We start from the raw sequence: 20,460 nt of genomic DNA, 5'->3' as shown, positions 1-20,460 counted from the left end.
GGATTAGTTTGTGTGTATCCAACCATCTTGGGGAAACTGTCCACATTACAAAAAATATGAGATCAATAAACATACATTTTTATTTGCTGTTATTTTGTAGGTAAACCTCTTACAGACAACACATGAAGGATGGGAACAGTGGTGTTTTCCTTCTCACAAGTCGCTTCTGCACTGTGCCCTAATAACTCTCTTCCAGGAAAGAAATCATTTCACACTACTCTTAGGAGCAAAAGCTACTTTTTTAAAATAAAAAATAAAAATGAGAAGGTTGCATGCTGGCTCAGCATAAAGTAAAATAATTAAATTATTTTTATTTTTTTTAATTATATTAAAAAATCATTATTTCTATGCAGCTCATCTGGCTGAGTTGCCCCAGCCACTCTGGGTGCCTTCTAGAAAATTGTAATAAATATTAAGGACCAAGACTGTAATTAAGACTTTTCTATCTTCATCAGGAGACGGACCATGTGTGTGTGCTCGAGGGAACCAGTGTCTTCCCCTCAAGTGATGGTATTTTCTGTCCACATGTCTGGTCCATTAGCTGCAAAACACCAGTCCGTTGGGCAAATAAAACATCAAAAACTGACAGGGATCTGCTTCCCAGTCATAGAACCAAATCCGTCTATCACTGGTGAATTAAAAAGGGTCCCCCCCCAAAAAAGGCAAGCAGTCTCTGCAGCTTTTCGGTTGGCATCACAGCTGTACTGGCTTGGTGTGTCAAAGCCGGACTCACTTTTCCATAAGGGCTTCTAGCTGCTCTTGAAGAGAGGCCAGCTGAAGAGAAACAGAATGTAGAGAGACAAAATATGGTTAAGAGCTCTTAAGCCACACTGCAAAGCACTTGTGGACAGTTCAGCTACTGGCAAGCATTTCACACTGTATCTTACCAGAGAGCAGCAGCATAATTTTTTTTCAAATGACAAAAAGCTTTTCAAGTTCACAGTTGGGAAAATATGGTTCATTATCACATGGGGGAAAGACTTTAGCATTGCTTGTGGATTCACAATGCAGCTTGATTAACTGTACTGCCCCATTTGTCAGCCTTACAGACCACCTTACCTGCTGCTTCTCTAGCTCTTCCTGCTGTTTGAATTCATCCAGCACAGCTTGGAGGCGGGTCTGGAAAACAAGATGGGCAGGAAATGTGGCTGTTGCTCCTGTACTTTTCTAACAAAAGAACACAACACATATAGGTTTTCTTTTGCAAAGGGCAGTTTCATGCGCACAGCTGGGTCTTCAGCCTGCACTGACCTCCCACACAGACCAACCACAAAAAAGGCAACTGTGGCAAAATCGCAGGTTGTGCTGCTGCATAACCCAAGGGTGTGGATTTTCTCAAGCCACGGGTTAAGATGAAAACAGCACAGGGCTGTATTACTCTCCTTAAAACTTGGTTACCTATTCAGGTTCTTTCTCAAATTATTGTCTAGGAAGTGAGCCCTGATATACTAGGGTTACCTACCTGCTCCCCAAGACGAATCTGCTTTCTATGAGGTCAGTTTGTTGACCATCTTGTGTTCCTTTAGCCATGGATCTCCATGTTGATGGACTACAACGTCTATCATCCCCGACAATTACTTAAGTTAAGATTATGGGAACTGTAGTCAGACAATACCTGGAGACTCAAGGCTGAAGAATGCTGACATTCTAGTTCAGTACTGTCTACTGCAGGGGTGCGTAAATATCATGCCAGGGGGTCAAATGTCACCCTCCAGGCTGCTCTATTTGGCCCACGGGAATCTCCCCAAGCCACACCCCTAAGAAGCCCTACTTTACAACCTCCCTTGCATGCTACTGTCTGGCTGGAATGCGTCCTTGAACTCTGCTACTGCCTCCTAGTTGCTTGCATGGAAGACAGTGATGGACGAATACTGCACAAAAGTAAATCTGACATTTATTGTGCTACTCACCCCCCAGAAGGCTGCCCATCTGGGAATGTGACACGTGGTCTGAAAAGATTGCCCATCTCTGGTCTACCCCAACTGGCAGTGGTTCTCCAGAGTCTCAGGCAGAGACTCACCAACTGCAACCTAATTTATTTTTTAACTGGATATTCAGGGAACGAGCCTGGGACTTTCTGCAAATCATATACTCTACCACCGTAGGGACTATTGTCTCTGCTGAACGAGATGCCTATTAGCTATAAACACCTGCCAAACTCAGCTGAGCTGAGCAGGCTTCTATTAGACCTTCTCTAGAGAAGGGGTGGTGATGCTGAATTCACCTTGAGGGCTAGGTTCTCTACTTTCATGATGAGATCCTCTTGGCGCTTTCTGCGGTCCTGGGTCTCCTGCAACTTGTCTTTCAGGTTGTCAATCTGCTTCTGGATTCCCATGGCTGGAAGACAGAGCAGAAAACTTAGCACTTCCAGAAACAAGTCAAACAATCCTCAGCACATTCTGGCACAAGCCGAGTAAGGTCCTGATTCAAGCTGACCACCCCATCTACTGTACAGCCTCCCTCCCTGGGGGCCTCAGGCATCATACCTATCTGGTTGGACCCTTCATTTTCTTGCTGTTGCCCATCTGATTCATTCAGCTTGCACTGCAGTCTCCTCGCTAAGTCTTCTTCTGTGTCCATGATGTTCAGGTCATCCCTCTCCTCCTCATCACTGCTGGTACTGCTGACATCCTTAAACATCTCCCGGAGCTCAGCATGTTCTATCGCTTTGAAGCAACAAGGAAAAAGCGAAGAGTATAGTTTACAATATGCACAGTAAAAATTATCCTAGAAAAGTGTTGCTAACCTTTTGGTTAGCATGGTAACAAATAGCCTTCTTGACGCTGTTTTAATTTAAAGACCTCCAGCTTCCTTGCCAGGCCAGGTTAAATTCTTCTCTAGCCCACTGGGTCAGAAAACTGTACCCAAAAGCTACTATCTATATATTTTGTACTTAGCCATCTGCATGACAGCATCTAGAAATATAAGCATCAGCAAGTTGGAATATGAATACAGGCAACTACCTTATACTAGGTCAGATTCTTTGCTCATTTAGCTCAGGATTGTCCACTTTGAAAGGCAATGTCTCTCTAGGACTAAAGCAGAAAGGGGTCTTTCTCATCACTTGGTTCCCAATAATTTTAACTGGAGGTTGTTATTATTATTTATTGAATTTATATACTGACACGGGTGGTGCTGTGGTCTAAACCACTGAGCCTAGGGCTTGCCGATCGGACGGTCAGCGGTTTGAATCCCCGCAATGGGGTGAGCTCTCGTTTCTCAGTCCCAGCTCCTGCTAACCTAGCTTAGTCATGCTGGCCACATGACCCAGAAAAACTGTCTGTGGACAAACGCTGGATCCCTCGGCCAGTAAAGCGAGATGAGCGCCGCAACCCCAGAGTCGTTCACAACTGGATTTAACTGTCAGGGGTCCTTTACCTTTACCTACACCCAGGGGTCTCAGGGCAGTTCACAGAATAAAACCAAGATATAAAACCACAAAATACCTATTAAGGTATCAGGGACTGAACCTTCAAACTCTGGCATACAAGATAAGATGATCTACAGCTCTTCAAGTTAGGGAGCTACTGAAGTTTGACAATACCTGCAGTACCATGGCTTGGTTTGTGTCCAGACAGTCCAGGAGAAGAAATATCCAAGCTTGTGAGTGAACCATGGTTGTCAGGGTCTTTTGTTTCATCTTCGGCAATGACCTCCCAGCCTCAGAACAGATACAGAAGAGTCAAGGAAAAACCAGCTCAATAGGGAGGCATCCTCTAGAAAAATGGAATCTGCGCTGGAAAATTGATGCTACAGCAATATTCTTCAGATGATTAGAAAACACTCTCCAGCTTTCCACTGAAGCACATTAATTGATGTCTACACCTGTTCGTTTTTGCACACACTGCTTTCCTGAACAGGTATGGTACAATGCAGTGGTGGCTGGTACCCACTGGAACTAGTGGGGCAGAAGGTAGGAAGACGAACAGTAGGTACAACCAGAGACAAGGATAGGTGGAGCCAGTAACTCTGGTTCTGTTCCCACCCTCCTCCTTGCTGAGTTTTACAAGGGCAATACTGAGACTGAGAAAGAGGAAGCTGACAAGCAATTCCACTTTTCAGACTGGAGGAAAATAGCAAGGCAAGCAGATGTGACCAGCTGAGGGCAGACTGAGGACAGTTAGCAAGGCAGTGCCCAAGGTGCCCTAATGGACTAGCCTCTGTAAGTGCCATAAATCCCAAGAAAGATGCCGCCAGGATATGTCTGCTCACATTCAGTCAGATGCAAGCAGACTCTTCCACTCTGGGTCTTTGCCATACACAGAATTCTACTTGCATCCATACAAATGCAAAAAAAGAACAACAGCCACCACCAGCTGGCCTAACCAGAGCAACATGCAGAAAGTCACAAGTGTGGGGGATGAGAGGAGACACACAATGCATGCGAGGACAAGCATGCAATGCTTGCTGGGGTCAAGATTGTGGGATACCTCTGCCCCCAAACACACATTCAGCACTTGTGTATTCAGGCTAAGATGGCAAACTGGTCTACATAAAAAGCAACCACTAGAAAGAAAGGATACGGACTCCAACAGCTTCAGCATCTGTGCTCAGAAGGCGCTTCACTTCCTTTTCCACATCTGGAGACTCAATGTACTGGGCCAGAGAGGAAGAAAGAAAGAGAAACAATATTATGCACCCACAAGTTGGTTGTGCCTCAGCCCAAAGTGTCATTCCTACTGGATGCCACAGACACACCTGCAACCTTTCTACCTACATTTTCAAAGGCATTCCTGAGCCATCCTGCAAGATTCCTGCAATTATTCCAAGCAAGGCACAACTTCTTCTCCAAAGGCCTTCAAATGGAGATGGGCGGAAAGGAGACTGTGGTCTACCAGCAGACCAGGGAGGACAATTTATGGCACATCACTTAGTGCTTCCTGATCGCTCAGATTCTCACAAAGAATGCTGGATAAGTCAGACCTTGGTCTGTTCCAGCAAGGAACTTCTTACGGTTTTTAGATCTGCATATTCAGGATCATTTGGCACACTTTAGCACATAGCCTTCCCCATCACAGTGAGGGCCCCCACTCTCTCTTGCAACTCCCATCATCCCTGACCATTGGTAACCTGGGCTGGCAAGGATGGGAGTACAAGTTCAAAACATCTGGAGGGCACTGGGTTGGGGGAAGCTGCCTTAAAATATTCTATGCTCTCTTATTTTAAACACTGAAAAATATAAATCAGTGAATCATGGGAATTCCACTTGAAAAACAGCAACAACAAAACAGACCACACAAGACTGGTCAATCTGTTCCTGCTGACTGGATTACTATATTTTGTCAGTCAAGGACATGTGATTTCTCTTTGTTTGTTTTTTTAAGAAACCAGAATGATCTATAGTGGGATTTTTCCTATAAGAAAGAATGTTTGAAGCAATGTGCATCTTTTGAAACTGTGGCTACTACTCATGAAGGCTATATATTACCTCCAGTATCAGACACATACCTGATTCTGAATACCAGGTGCTAGGAATCATAAATGAAAACAGGCTATTGAGCTCAGGTCCTTCTTATGGGTTTAATCAACTATAGCAAGCTATCAAATATACATTCATTGAAAGTTCTAGATGGAGACACAACTGTGCTGGTGACCCTCTGTTGTTGTCTTTCTTGTCAATGTAGCAATGAAATCATGCCAGACTGGTGAACATTTATCTGATCTGGTGGAACTTTTAGCCTGCTTCAGTTTGCACTGTGGTTGGCTTTCTGCCACAGCATGTGTGAGCAACGATTCAAAGCTAACACCAAACAAGGAGATGCAACTCACCTTCTTCTTGGCTGTCTTCCTGAACCGCCTCTTCCTCACATTCTTCAGTGGGAGAGTAACTGGAACATCACAGCAAATTAATTACATGGGGCAAAAGGGAGAGCTGAAGGGCATTGTGACTTACTAAGGGAAAATGGATCTCTCCTTGAGCAGTGAGCTAGGCAGCAAAGACGAGAACAGCCAATGGCAGCTCCCCGATTTCGAAGAAACCAAGAGGGTGAGGGTGAATCTTAGTCGTATTGTATTGGCAAACAATACTCCAACTCCTTGAGGATCAATGGAAGGGACTTTTCTGGAGGTAGAGTGAGAAGCGGGCACAAAGTCGAGTAAGGAAGGTGAAATGAAATATTCTACTCACTGCCATGATTCCAGAGGAACTTCTTCTCTCTGTCTTTGTCTTTCTTCTTATTGGCTTTGACATCGGTACTTGAAGGAGTTTTAGCATCAGTAGTCGCTGGCGCTGGCTCTTCCTGAGTAGGGTATAGTTCACCATCCACAGTGCACACAAGCATCTAAATCCCCACAAAGAGAGGCAACCATTATATGCAAGGTCAGTGTCAGGGATTCACACTGCTGGGTACCTGAAGGCTCTAGTAACATTCATATTACTATTATGCTGGTAATATTAAACTTTATTATCACACATTTGTGCACATTATTCTTATTTATGGCTATGGATGTAACCATCTGAAGTTTCAGTATGGTATAGGTTTTGTTTAATATTTGTACCTTCCTATTATTTTGGTATTTGAATTCTTGAACTCATGGAGGTAAGGGCCCCATCGAGATCATTGTGCCTGAAGGCTGGCCAAAATCTGAAGCCAGCACTGGTTGGATATGAAAGCACTGGGGAGAAGAGGAGACAACCAACCATTTTGTCACCAACAGTATGAGGCACAAGCCTCTCTAAGACCGTTCAATTTTCTTGCTTTGGGGGAACAGCCAACTGTAAGGAATTTCTCACACTCAAAATTGGGTGTAGATGTTTTACATCGTGGAACATCCATAAAGAGCTTCTAGCATGGAAATGAGAGTGGGGCAAAATTGAGACTGTGTACAAGACACAGGGAGGACAGAGAAAGTCTGATATCCAGACCATGAGACAATACTTACTTGGCAAATATCTGCTGTCTTATAGAAAGTCTTCTTATCGATTGTTTTTAAACTCTCTGTGATACAAGGCAAGTCCACCAGCTTGGCGGCTAATGGGGCCCGGTCTACTCGCACAATCCCATGGCGGCCATCTGCTGCAGAGAGGAAAGTAGGCTTGCACTTGAAGATTCGTGGTATCTTATTAGCAATTCAAAACACAGTTCTGGCATGTTTAACATGTATGCATGTGTGCTACTTTATAAGAACCCTGCTGGATCAGACCAAAGGCATATCTAGCTCAGTTTCCTATTTGCCTCAATGGTCACCCTGAGGGCATAAGAGCAATAATCTCCTGCTTGTGTTCCTCCTCAACTGGTATTCAGAAGCATACTGCTTCTGATATTGGAGGCAATGTAGCCATCAGAACTAGCAGCCACCAGTAGCCATGAATTTGTCCAATTCTCTTTTAAAATCATCCTAGCTGCTGGCCATCACTACATCTTGGGGTAGCAAATTACACAGTAACTATAAACTATTAACTACAAATTATGTGAAGAAGTTGTTCCTTTTGTCTGTCCTCTCAACATTTGGCTCCATGGGATGCCAAATTCTATGAGAGAGTGAGAAAAACTTCTCTGTGTCCGCATCATTTTATACAGGCATCCCCACACTAACAAGGGGGTTGCTTCCAGCCCCCTGCACACATAAATGAAATCGTATAAAGCGTGGCGCACCCTCTAAACTCCCTCTCATACCAAAAATACTGTATCAAAAAATATGCACAACTAGAATTGACATTCTGGGGTCAGCTGGAGGCTGCATGGGAAAGAGGCTGCTGCTCCTGAGCTACCCCACATGTCGGATGTTAGACAAGGAGGCTAAGCAGCCAGAACAAAGCCCCACTGTGCTTCCGGTCTCTTCGGGGCTTCCTCTGCCCTTACTGGCACCGTCTTCAGGCTCCATAGAGGGTCTCCTCGTGAGCCAGCTCCCTCCTGCCATTTCTGGGTTTGAATTGAATTATTTAATTATTTCCCAGTCACGCATGAGTTGATCACACATAAGTTGGAAGACACCTATACATCTCAATCATGTTTTCCTTTACAACAAAAAAAATAATACTGGCATACTGTGCAGAACTTTGATTACTGCAACATTCAGTGATAACTTGCAAATGTGAATGGGTTATCATTAAAATAATGCTCATGTAACCTCAAACACATAAGTCACCTACTGAACAGCCAATCAAATCAAGTGATATTCATGCATGTGGAAACCAACATTACAGGTGGGAACGTGGATTAGATATATTATCTTCCTGAAGTATAGATAGGAGAAAATACCAGTTGTACTACTCCCATTTACAAAAAACTAATCCAACTTTTCCACTGTTTTTAGAGGCATCAGTGGCAGAACAATCCCTCTCCCTCCCCAGCAATTTCATGTAGCCCCACCCAATAGCTTCCTAATGACTGGGCGTTCCAAACTGCAGGACCTGATGAATAGCTTAAGGTAATAAATGTGTAACAACAAAAGTCAAGTGTTCTAGCTGATTAAGTTTTACTCAGACTAGACTCACTGAAATTAATAGGCCAAAGTTAGCCATGTCCATTCATTTCAGTGGGTCTACTCTGAGAAGGACTAGCACTGGATACACCTCCCAAGAAGTAAGAACTCATTGACCTGGTCCTCTTACCATGCAATTCTATGGTAAGCCTGTCCTTCAAGTTGACACTTCCAGACTGAACTGCCCTCCGCACAGTAGAAGCATGTTCCTGAAAAGGCAGAGTTTACAATAGAGTCATACCTCAATTTGCTTTTGCTTCACGTTGCGTTTTTTCAGGTTACGAATGCGGCAAACCAGGACGTGTTTACTTCCGGGTTCGCCGCTTCACGCATGTGCAGGAGCAATCTGTGCACTTCACGCATGCGCAGGAGCGCTCTATTGTGTCACATGCAGGCACAGAAGCGGCACTCTAGCGGACTTTTCAGGGTGCGAACGGCACCCTGGAATGGATCGGGTCCGTAAGTACTGTCAGCATTTTCATCCTTCCCTTTGCAAGGATCACCAGATCATGTTTGTTTTACTTTCTGTCTAAAGGAGGGGGAGGAAGCTACTCTTCTAGACTTCCATCCCTAGCACTATGTGTCTTTTTCTTTGACCTGTCTAGAAACAAGATGGCAGTATGAGAGAGCTGTTTCTCTCGTACATGTTTGTTATGTTCTTTTGTTTGTTTAATTAGAAGAAATAAATTAGGTATGCAACAAAACCTCCACAGCTTTGCTTCTGTTACTCTGCTGCGTTTCAGGTGCTCATGTGAGCAAATGTGAGTCCACTGCACCAGGACCTATTCCTCAGGAATGCTGTGTTGGATGTTCCTACGTTCCTGTGATCGGAAAGTCAGAGAAGGTGCTCCCGACACCCAGCCCATGCAGGCGCCGAAGACGTGGGCTGAACATGGGTGTACAGAAAGGTCCCACTGTACCAACCCATATTCATGCCTCCAGCAATAGAATCAGGAAGCAAGCACAGAGCACTTTGAGGCTATTTATTGCAAAGGGTCTCTTACCGGAGGCAGTCTCAGTATAAACTGGCTCTCCAATTCATGGGGAGCATCATCTTTGTTCTTGCTCATCTTTTGTTCTTGTGTTTCAGGGAACAAGAAAAGAGAAAGCATGGTTACCTGTTGGCTTAAAAGTAGCTTCTCTCAAGCTTTGTTATCCAACCTGCTGTGTTGCTAATAGCCTCAAAGTAGCAGTACACCCAAATGCATTCTGCTCAGAAGCACCTTATTTGAAGGAACTAGAGAACTTGCACCACACATGAAAAGCATATTCTGGACAATAAAGCCACAGATGCAACTGGCAGCTTAAGAAATAAAAGGCAAGATGGTAAAAGCAAAAGGGTTTGCCCACATAGCCACTACGGTCTCCATAATTTACTCTGAGTCGCAGTTTCAGTCATACGACAGGGCAAAACTCAACAGCTTTAAGATAAAGAGCAGAATCAAGCTAGCAAAGCTTCTCTCTTCTTCCCCACCCCATACTCTGAAAAAGTCATTCTTAGCTCTTTCAAATAAGGTGTGATCAGCAGTGTAGAAAATCAGATTTGACAATACACACAAGATCAAAGGAATGCAGGAATCATACAGTACAGTATAAGATTACTGTTTGAAGCATAAGGAGAATGCAGCCGTTGGGAGTAAAGATCCTGCCATTTATGAAGCACTGGGTGCTGACTGGGTGGCAAGTAAAAGTGGAGATTCCCTGCCACTGAACTAGTGACAGTAAAACCTTATATAAAGTTGGCAATGGATGCCACATGTGTAAAAGGCTACAGATTTCACTGTCTCAAAACACAGCAGCTCATCAACATTTTTGCTCCGGTCCGCCCCCTCCATTCCCCTAATCACACTCCAAAGGCTTGCAGTCCTCTTTTGGATAATTTCAGAAAGGCAGGAGTAATATTTGCATTTAGATCCTTCTTCTAGAAAGAACTACAGAGCCAACACCAGAGTATCATAAAAGAAACAAATGCATTACTTGTAGATGCCATCTCTCCTCTTCTTGCTTCACGCAAACGTTTATAAAAACTTGTACCATTCAAAAAAACTAAACATAAATGCAGAAAACAACAGTTAAAAAAAAGAAAAGAAAAATGTCTGTAGATCAAACAATGCCTGCTACTAAAGTGAGATTAAATACATCAAATTGCTGTTTCTCTGTCCCCATGAATGAGATTCTATAACAAAAACAACAATAACAATAACAATAATTCCCTTAGTAATAATAATAATTCCCTTGAACTCTTCCCCTGAACTCTTCCCCATCCCACATAACCTCTCTCTCTATAGCTGAGGATCAGCTAATCTGCAGGCAATAATTTGTTTACCTGTAGCAAGGGTAGCCCAACATGGTTCTTTCCAGGTATTGAAGACTACAACTCCCAGCATACCTGACCATTGGCATCTGTCTAGGTTGGATTAGAATTGAATGTTATGAATCCAGATGTTATGGACTTCAAATTCCCAGACAGCATGATAATGGGCAAGAGTGATGGAAGTTGTTATCTTAAAATATCTGGATGGCACTATGGTTGCCATACTTACCATAGAAGAGTTTGGAGAAGAAGAGTTTGGATTTGATATCCCGCTTTATCACTACCCTAAGGAGTCTCAAAGCGGCTAACATTCTCCTTTCCCTTCCTCCCCGACAACAAACACTCTGTGAGGTGAGTGGGGCTGAGAGACTTCAAAGAAGTGTGACTGGCCCAAGGTAGTATATTTTCTTTTAATTGTCAAATAATTCTGTGTACATTGCGGCAGCCTTTGGCTATGTGCAATAAAACTGACTGACTGACTGTCCCAAGGTCACCCAGCAGCTGCATGTGGAGGAGCAGAGACCCGGTTCCCCAGATAACGAGACTACCGCTCTTAACCACTACACCATACTGGCAAAAAAGGCAAAAAAGTTCAGAAATCAGATTATCCTCAGCTTTTTTAGTGGTTACCAGTATGAAACTTACATACGTTGACTCCAAAATGAAGCATTTTTTAAGGACCATAGATAGGACACAACCAAAGAAGTAATGTCATGTATGTTGAATAATAGTTAGTATTAGTATTTTGAAAAATAATTGGAACATTCAAAGCACTTAGTATGCAGTATCTTACTCCAACAACTCTGCAAAGTCAGTCATTCTCCTTACACATCAGGTGAGCGAAGGGGCTGAGGCTGATTAAGCATCTGGATTGTGGTTCAGTCTCTGAGCCATTACACAATAACTGGTTTTTTGTGTGGAAAGAATGCTTTGCAAGACTATCCAATGGCTATATCAGAGATGAATTAAATCAGGATAGCTGGAAACCATATTATTTTAAACTGGGGAGGGGAAACAGACTTTACTTGAATGAAGACATCATTGAGTACTACAGGTACAAGACCAAATCCTTGCATTGTGCATGGATCTGGTTGAATAATGTCTTATACAAAGTCAGATGATCAAACCATCTAGATCATTAGTCTTCAACTGGTGGGCTGGGACCCACTAGTGAATTGCTGCGTTTTCCAAGGTGGGTCACAACAGGAGCATTACCACCATGCAAATATATGGTAAAAAATAATAAATGGGTCCCCAGATGCAAATTTGGATTGAAGGTGGGCCCTGGGCCTGAAAAGGCTGAAGATGCCTGATCTAAACCAAAGCTGCTACCCTGTTAGTTTTCCATGCTGATACAGGAAGTGCCAGAGGCTGGACTGGGGACCTTCTCCATACAAAGCATGGAGCTTTCCCCATCAAAGCTGATTTAAAATTGCGCCCAGTTTAAGTGTATTAAAATGTATCATTTAACCAACTTACTTACACATGCAACAGGGCATTTAAATGATACTAAAAGCTACCAACTTGGGATGGCTTTAAGAAAGAATTGGTCCCATTTTGCATGAATTTATCTTATCAGTGGCAGCTAGTCACAATGTTTACATTCTTCCTCCACTGTCAGAGTCAATAGGCCTCTAAATACCAACTGCATGAAATCACAAGTGAGGGGAGTGCTGTTGCATTCAGACCCTGCTTGCAGATTTCCCCACAGGCATCTAATACTGAGAACAGGATGGAGGATTAGATGGGCTTTTGGTCTGTTGCAGAAAGTCTCTTTTAAGTTCTTCGTTTTATTTTTTTTAATTAGTACACAAACTCTGCTTCAATTTATATTGTGTGAAAACCGCAAGCAGGACCCAAGCATGAGAGCACATCTCCCCTCCTGCAGTTTCCAGCAATTGCCATTCTGAAGCAATACCGCCTCTGGTTTTGGAGATTATCAAGCATTGCCATCATGGCTAGCATCCATGAATAGTCATGTCCTCCATGAGTTTGTCTAATCCTCTTTTAAAGCCATCCAGTTTGGTTGCCATTTCAGCCTCCTGTAGAAGTGAGTACCATGGCTTAACCATGCACCCCACGTTCTGAAGAAGAAGAATAGTTTGGATTTGATATCCCGCCTTTCACTCCCTTTAAGGAGTCTCAAAGCGTCTAACATTCTCCTTTCCCTTCCTCCGCCACAACAAACACTATGTGAGGTGAGTGGGGCTGAGAGACTTCAGAGAAGTGTGACTGGCCCAAGATCACCCAGCAGCTGCATGTGGAGGAGTGGAGATGCGAACCCGGTTCCCCAGATTACAAGACTACCGCTCCTAACCACTACAGCACACTGGTTCTGCTGGGGGGGGGGGTGAGCTCTCAAATGTGGAAGCAACAGGTGTGGATAATCAAGGAAGAGTTCTGAGTTGGGGAAGAGATAGAAAGGAAGGAGAACTGTTGCAGGGTTGGGGAATCTCTTTCCAATGCTTTCTTGGGGGTGCCATTTAGGGTTGGGGGCATCGATGAAACTAAGGTGGTGCGGCAGAGAATAACTGTGGGTTTGAAGAAAAAGAGCAACTCTTGGGGGGGTGGTTCTTTCCTACACCTCCTTGGCAGGAGGCTGCCTGGGGCTCGGGGCCACTGCAAAGTGGGGGAAGGAAGAATTCCGAGCTGCAAGAAAGGAAAGGGGGGGCCCTGGGTTGTGGGGGCTGCTTTAGTGCTGGGATATCTCTTTCCATCATATGCTCTTGAAGGTGCTCATTAGGGTTATGGGGGGCGTTGAAGCAGACAGGGGATAGCAGTGGGCCTGGAGAAGAGTAAGGAACGAGTCTTGGGGTGCTGTTTAGGGTGCAGGCTCCCAGACTCTCAGTGTGTCCCTATTTTCAAAGGGCAGCCCTCTGACTATCCTCCCGGGGGGCGCCTCGCCCACCCCACCCCCATCCTGGTTTCTGGATCTGAGCCCAGAATATCCCATATCATCATTATGGGATAGGGGGCCGCTCCTATTTCATCGGAGGTGATGTTGCGAGGGTATGGGGAGCCCTGAAGGTGGTTTTTCCCCCCCTTTGGGGGTGGGATGAGATAGCGCGGAGAGAAAGTGGGAAAGTCCCGAAAAATGAAAGGAAGGGTCTAGGGAGGGATCTGGGGCCGGCGGAGGCCTCGGTGAGCTGGGCTTGGGAGCAGCAGTGCTCAGATGAGGCCTGTCCCCCCGGGGGCCGCCTCGCCCACCCCCACCTCCCCAGTCACTTACCGGCAGCCGGCAGCCCAGTGTGCCAAAGGTGGCCAGCCCTGCTCCGCCCCGGAAGCTACGGAAGCGGAACAGGCGGCTACGGGGCGGAGGAGGAGGCGGAGAGAGGAAGGGACGCCGCGGGAGGCCTGCCGGCAGCTGCTCCTGACAGGGAAGAGAGCGACGGCAGCGACAGGTACCGGCGCGCCCCACCCCACCCGCCGCCCTTAGACAGGCCTCGACCTCCCCGCTCGCCTCAGGCCCAGGGGGGGCCCCTCGCTCTCAGGGGAACCGCGGAAAGCTTCCTTTCAAAAATCCGGATTAATAAATCCAGAGTGGCCTTGGTCCCTTTTAATCTTACTTTACCTGTAATTTCCGCCCCCCTAAAATATATTAGGGACGGGTGTTACTTGGCTGGGGAGACAGAAGGGGGTGTCTGCTTTTCCGCCCAAAGTAAGCCCCTTTAATGTTTTATGTTACCTTGGTGGTTTGTGGTTGGCAGGGGCGCGCGTGTATCTAAAGTAAAATTTGCCGCCTATTTACTCCGGAGCTTTCAAGGCAGCCTACGAAACAGCTAAGAGTATACGTGTATATGGAGACTTACTGGCATTTCGTATTATTTGTGTTTAATTGCAAATACGCAGGCAACCTGTTTATTGAACATTCATCCTGGTTGGTTTGTGGAGATGTTGTTTAATGTCTAGTTATTTCCGCCGCACCCCTCCTATGTTTCCAGTGAATTTATATCCCAAAAGTCCCAGGCTTGGGGTTTTTTGTTTTAAGTGGGTGCCAAACCAACTTTTAATTGTGCAACTCAAATTTTTTAATATGCGTTTGACGCAACTCCAGATCTCCAGAGAGTCACAGCCAACACCCAGAATTCTGCTAGCTTACATACGCCCAAAAGTCAGCTGAGTCTTGGTCTCAAGCACAGACACCTAAGTATTGCAACATCACCTCGAAGGGAGAGGGGGATAAATATAGGCCCTTTTTCAGGTACAGTGGTACCTCTGGATGCCAGTGGGATCCATTCCGGAGCCCCGTTCGCATCCTGAGTAGAACATAACACGCAACTGCGGGGTCGCGTTTTGCCGCTTCCGCGCATGCGCATGACGTCATTTTGAGCATCTGCACATTTGCGAGTGGCCGAACCCGGAAGTAACGTGCTCCGTTACTTCTGGGTCGCTGCGGAGTGCAACCCGAAAATACTTAACCTGAAGCTACTTCAACCTGAGTTATGACTGTATTCACTTGCCATTCAAAAGACTTATGGAAGATCAATAGCAAGTAGTTCCCACATCACCTGTAGTACAAAAGAGGTAAATAGTCCCTATAAGGTTCCATATCCTTCCCATGCCAGATACGGTCGACAGACAATTTGTGAGAGTGCAAGCTCTCCATGTTTCTTGTATCGTCTGCTTTTGGTTTGAAATACTATAAGATTTTGGCCTGTTTTTTCCTTGGGGGGCATTTCTGCAGCTTGTGTAAGAGAAATTCCCAGTTCCTTATAACTCTGTCTTGTGAGTACCACCCCTGGACTAGATTTGGGTTACATTGTCCCGTCCGTATATTTGAGGGCTTTGTTTGAAAGAAACTCGGAACGTGGTAATTAGCCTCAAAATAGTTTTAGATAACCTCAAGGAGTTTTGGATAGCTTCAGCAGGATTTCAGAGGGGCTTTAGAAGAGCCTCAAAGGAAGGGAGGATGTTTAAAATGCTGTCTGGTGACTCCTGGAGTCCTTAGCTGGCTGGGATATACAGTGGTACCTCGGGTTACATATGCTTCAGGTTACAGACTCCGCTAACACAGAAATAGTGCTTCAGGTTAAGAACTTTGCTTCAGGATGAGAACAGAAATCGTGCTCTGGCGGCGCGGCGGCAGCAGGATGCCCCATTAGCTAAAGTGGTGCTTCAGGTTAAGAACAGTTTCAGATTAAGTACAGACCTCCAGAACGAATTAAGTACTTAACCCGAGGTACCACTGTAAGCTTGTTTTCTGGGAGTGTGTCTTTCCCCCCGTGTTTTTAAAAGCTCCTACTCACTCTGCTGGTGCTCATAGGAGACTTGCTTCAGGCACCATCTTCTTTCTCCCCCCACCCCATAAGGTTATGATTATACCAGCGTACCCCAAGAGTATTTGAGGCCTGGAGAGAAAAAAATCCCTTTTTCCTTCTGTCAAAAGTAGCAAAGGGAGGCTAGTTATGCTTACCCTATTAGTGAACATTGGGCCACTTCACAGAAAAATCACTTCTACTTAAAGGACATTGTGTCCATTGGAAGCATGTAGGTAGAACATGAGTTGCTTGTATGACAGAATACTTATTTAGTGAACTTTTCATAGGACATAACCTGCCAGTGTTGCATTACTGTATTTTAGGCTTCCTGCTATTGCAGATTCAACATGGCTGTTCTTCTGGAACAGACATTTACACTCTGATCTTTCTCTCTCAAAACTTGAGGTGATTGAAATGGAGGACTCAATGGGACGTTACGACTTCTACATCGGACTGGGCCTGGCTCTCAGCTCTAGCCTGTTCATTGGAGGAAGTTTTATCCTAAAGAAGAAGGGACTTCTCAAGCTAAGTAGCAGAGGTGCTGTCAGAGCAGGTAATGCTATTGAATAGGAGCTCACAGAGTTACCATGACATCTGTTGTGGATGGGAAAAATCCCAGAAACCAGGCTGTCCATGCTTCTTAAGAGTTTGAAAAGGTTTTCCAGGCTAGCTTCTGTTTTCATTTAAACTTCACCTTTCGTTTCTTTTCTCTCTTCACAGGTCTAGGGGGTCATGCATATCTGAAGGAATGGATGTGGTGGGCAGGGCTGCTAACTAGTAAGTACTTCCATGCCAAATTTTATCATCTTCACCTACATTTCAACAATTTGAATTATCCCCTTTGCCTTCTTACATGACCTCCAATAGCTCCCAATGAGTTCCTTGGTATAAGGAGCTTTATAATAAAGCAGCCTTGCAAATTAAACCACCAGAGTGGCTGGGGCATCTACAGATCGATGGGGTACATCATCATCATCATCATCATTATTACTATGATTTAAAATCATTACTAGCCTGCCTAATAACCTAGTCATTTGTAGATTACTGATAGGAAGTGGAGGGGATAATGTTTAATTAAGAAGACTTCTCTTGCTGGCCACCTGATTTTCTCAAGAAAGGAAGATGGAATTTGCTCTTTGTTAACCTTTTTTTTTTTTTTTTGCCAATGGCAAACTGCTTCTTTTGCAGTGGGAATTGGAGAACTTGCCAACTTTGCTGCATATGCTTTTGCCCCTGCAACACTGGTCACTCCTCTAGGAGCGCTAAGTGTTTTAGTCAGGTAAGTACAACATGATCAGATATTTCCCAATCCCTAAGCCCTTTTCTGGAAATAAAGATACCAGTCTCAGGTCCTTTCTCAACACAGTTGTATCTTCCTATAGTGCAGTTTTAGCCTCCTACTTCCTGAATGAGCACCTGAACATCCATGGGAAGATCGGCTGTATCCTTAGCATTTTAGGCTCCACTGTGATGGTCATCCATGCCCCACAGGAGGAAGAGGTCTCCAGCCTGGATTCAATGGCGGAGAAACTAAAGGATCCAGGTATTAACTGCCCCTCTTCATTTACCTATTGTATGTACGCCAACAGAATACCATTTTGGGTGAGGGGGACTTGACAGAAATTGAGTGCTTTCCTTAATTTCATTGAATGAAAACTCATGTTGATAATCAGTAACCTGTGAGTCAATAATTTTTATAGGACCTATTTTATTCTTTATTCCCCCACCAATGGCATTTAGTTGGCTTTGAACCATAACAGTGACATAAGAATTCTAAAGCACACTGTGCACTGAAAAACTTTACAAACAACTGAAGGAGGAAGGTCTTAGTTCTAGTCAAACCCAGTGCAAAAAAAATTATAAGCTGGGGGCTATGTGTCTTATCCTTTGAGCCACTGTCTAAGCTCTGCTGCTTATACTTTTTCCTCTATGTATTTTACTCACCAGATTCTACTAATTGAATCTAGCTTGTGCACTCATTGATCTGAACAAAACTGTCTACATCCTGCAGAAGTAAGCTACACCTAAAAGATTCATATTGTCCTTAACAATTTCTCCTCTCTCCTCCTCCACAGGATTTATAGTGTTTGCTGTGTGCATGCTGGTGAGTTCAGCTCTTCTCATCTTTGTGGCTGGGCCTCGCTATGGACATAGCAACGTCTTAGTGTATGTTTTGATCTGCTCTGCCATTGGTTCACTCTCTGTCTCATCTGCAAAAGGCTTGGGTATTGCCCTGAAAGAACTGTTTGCTGGGAAGCCTGTCTGGAAGGAACCGTTGAGCTATTTGCTTTTTATTTGCCTTGTGATCTCCATCACCATCCAGATCAACTACCTAAACAAGGCCTTGGATATCTTCAACACATCTGTAGTGACCCCCATCTATTACGTCCTCTTCACCACATCAGTTATGACTTGCTCTGCCATTCTGTTCAAGGAGTGGCAGCATCTGGTTCTGATGCACATCATTGGCACCATCAGTGGCTTCCTCACCATTGTCCTTGGCATCTTCCTACTGCATTCTTTCAGAGACATCCCCTTCACTGCAGACCTGCTGCCTCTTTTCCTGAAGGATAACCAAACAAATGTGCGAGCTGCTTCTTGGGGAAAGGGGGACAAGCATCAGTCCTGTCTTCACCAGCCCCTTTTGGACTCTGAGGACACCCACAAAGAAGGGACAGAGAAAGCAGAGGAGCAATATGGCCAAGGTTTATGAAAGCTAGAACATTATACATAGCCTTTCGGCTTAAAAAAAGATATATCCCAATCCATTTTCCATGTTCCAAAGAGCTTCTTAAGACTGCTGCTGTTTTCCACTAGAAAAGTTGAATCAGATTCTAATGACCAACACTGAACTATTTGAAATGCGTTTATGTGCGAGTCCTTTCACTGGTAACATACTTGAACCAAATTAGAGACCCAATCAGATCAAGCTAGAGCTCAGCAAGTGGCAGCCCTAGAGCTGAACTTGTTGTCTCCTGCATTCCCTCCCCTGCATCCAGAAGTGATGTGGAGGACAAGAAAGAAAACCAGGGACAAAAATATGTGCACCTGAGGGGTTTTGGACCAGCCCCAACACAAAAAACAAGTTTCAAAAGTAATGGGTGATGTGGAATTGGTAAGGAGGTGTGAATTGCTCAGGGGGTGTTGCAGAGTAAGCAGAAGCAAATACTTCAGCCTTCTAGTCAGAGGCAGGAATACACAGCAGAATTCCTCTTTCTCATGTAATCTGCTGAAGGTAACTCAAATCTCGGGGAATGGGAGAAGTAGAAAAATATGTGTATGAGCAAGAGGACTAGTATGTGGACAAACAAGAGTGTGCAAGAGAGAGGAGGGTTTCTCCCTGTGTTTTCTTCCTCTGGGTCATTTTAAAGAACACAGATTAAGGGAAGACACATGAGAACACAAGGAAAGCTGGCATGGACAGCAGACCACTTGGGTTATGGAGAAGCTTGGCTCTATCATGTAAAGTGCCCCACTGATAAACCAAGGATATAAGCAATGAGTTCAGCTCTTGAATGAGCTCTACATTGGTGTACTTCAGAATCAGAATGCACAGAAGTACTGTCAAACGTAACTGTTTTAACTCAGTATGCAAGTCTCTTATGAGAATGCAGCTGCTACTCTGTTTACATGCCTGATCTTAATAACAGTGCTCTACCACTTTCAGAATGTAAGGACAGTGCATTTTAAGTGACTTAAAAATTAACTTCTCTTTAAAGTATTATCAGGGGTTGCCAACCTTCTACGTCTCTTGGGTACATTTGCAAACCAGAGAATAAGACACACACAAGTACATATTCTGTTGGCTACGATAGAATGCTTATTTCTCATTTCAGTGGGGGGAGAGGAGAACAAGAGGGCACTGGTTGTCAGGGAAGCCCAGTGCCACAGGGGCTGTGTTGATGATCACTTAATGTTGATGATGTATTAAGGTTGACAGTTAATTTATTTCAAATAAATGTTACTTTTCTTTGTACTGCCATTAAGTGTTGCAGAGTTCATATCATTTTTAAAAAACAACAACCCTAAACTTTTTCTTTTAAAAAAACAAAACTTATTTTGACTTCTTGCTAGCTGAATGTTACCAATTCAGTTCAATTCAACCTTTTAGCCATTTTCAGCCTTCACCCATGGTGGCTTTTCAAGCAAGCCGTTCTCTTGGTGAAAAACTGAGTGAATTTCCAAATCACACTCTGGCCCTTCATCTATGCTTGTAAACCTGAATCATTTGGAGCCATTTGTTTTTAAATCAGTTTTCCTACCCAGTACATTGTTTCTGGTGGCTCACTACAATCTTTGATGTTGCTGCTGCACAACAGAATTGGCTCAGATATGTTTTAATTCCTTCACACTGTGAGGAGGATCACAGGACCCATAAAGGCAGTCACACAAACAGGCTGCCTACAAGCCTCGAGGTGATATCCAACATAGTCATACTCACAAAATAAATCCATCAAAACAGTA

At 44.3% G+C, this 20,460-nt stretch overlaps 2 protein-coding genes across 14 annotated transcripts; one reads left to right on the top strand and one right to left on the bottom strand.

Annotated features, from left to right (window-relative positions):
* Positions 1–57: 57 nt before the first annotated feature.
* TAF7L (TATA-box binding protein associated factor 7 like) lies at positions 58–14,107 on the bottom strand. 12 transcript variants are annotated; one of them, XM_083723001.1, is made up of 14 exons: positions 13,573–13,943; positions 10,968–12,453; positions 10,402–10,470; positions 9,429–9,502; positions 8,555–8,633; positions 6,883–7,016; positions 6,128–6,281; positions 5,770–5,828; positions 4,524–4,596; positions 3,545–3,661; positions 2,487–2,666; positions 2,225–2,337; positions 1,060–1,119; positions 58–774 (listed from the first exon to the last, which is right to left on the bottom strand). In XM_083723001.1, the coding sequence occupies exons 2-14, from the start codon at positions 11,047–11,049 to the stop codon at positions 730–732; spliced, it is 1,239 nt and encodes a 412-aa protein (XP_083579127.1). In that variant the 5' UTR covers positions 11,050–12,453; positions 13,573–13,943; the 3' UTR covers positions 58–729. The 12 variants fall into 12 exon arrangements, with proteins under 12 accessions (XP_083579127.1, XP_083579132.1, XP_083579137.1 ...); XM_083723006.1 differs by lacking the exons at positions 10,968–12,453; positions 13,573–13,943 and adding an exon at positions 13,968–14,103 and having other exon boundaries at positions 1,060–1,167; XM_083723011.1 differs by lacking the exons at positions 10,968–12,453; positions 13,573–13,943 and adding an exon at positions 13,968–14,103.
* On the top strand, positions 14,001–19,978 carry LOC310836972 (magnesium transporter NIPA2-like). Of its 2 annotated transcripts, none has more exons than XM_083723040.1 (6): positions 14,001–14,139; positions 16,402–16,549; positions 16,717–16,773; positions 17,185–17,275; positions 17,379–17,539; positions 18,072–19,978. In XM_083723040.1, exons 2-6 carry the CDS (start codon positions 16,411–16,413, stop codon positions 18,707–18,709), a joined length of 1,086 nt encoding a protein of 361 aa, XP_083579166.1. In that variant the 5' UTR covers positions 14,001–14,139; positions 16,402–16,410; the 3' UTR covers positions 18,710–19,978. The 2 variants fall into 2 exon arrangements, with proteins under 2 accessions (XP_083579166.1, XP_083579167.1); XM_083723041.1 differs by having other exon boundaries at positions 14,137–14,396.
* Positions 19,979–20,460: the final 482 nt, after the last annotated feature.

Source organism: Podarcis gaigeae (assembly GCF_964106915.1).
Source record: "Podarcis gaigeae genome assembly, chromosome: Z".
NCBI lineage: Eukaryota > Metazoa > Chordata > Lepidosauria > Squamata > Lacertidae > Podarcis > Podarcis gaigeae.
The sequence above is the reverse complement of the archived record's forward strand: the minus strand, read 5'-3'. Positions and strand labels throughout refer to the sequence as shown.

Bases quoted from the DNA above. Each gene is read 5' to 3' on its own strand.
- TAF7L (XM_083723001.1), bottom strand. From the start codon at position 11,049: ATGTTAGCCGCTTTGAGACTCCTTAGGGTAGTGATAAAGCGGGATATC. The intron at 4,597-5,769 runs GTGAGTTGCATC...TCTCTGGCCCAG, and splicing joins GGAAGACAGCCAAGAAGAAG to TACATTGAGTCTCCAGATGT. The intron at 2,338-2,486 runs GTATGATGCCTG...TCTGTCTTCCAG, and splicing joins TGAAGGGTCCAACCAGATAG to CCATGGGAATCCAGAAGCAG.
- LOC310836972 (XM_083723040.1), top strand. From the start codon at position 16,411: ATGGAGGACTCAATGGGACGTTACGACTTCTACATCGGACTGGGCCTG. The intron at 16,550-16,716 runs GTAATGCTATTG...CTCTCTTCACAG, and splicing joins CAGAGGTGCTGTCAGAGCAG to GTCTAGGGGGTCATGCATAT. The intron at 16,774-17,184 runs GTAAGTACTTCC...CTTCTTTTGCAG, and splicing joins GTGGGCAGGGCTGCTAACTA to TGGGAATTGGAGAACTTGCC.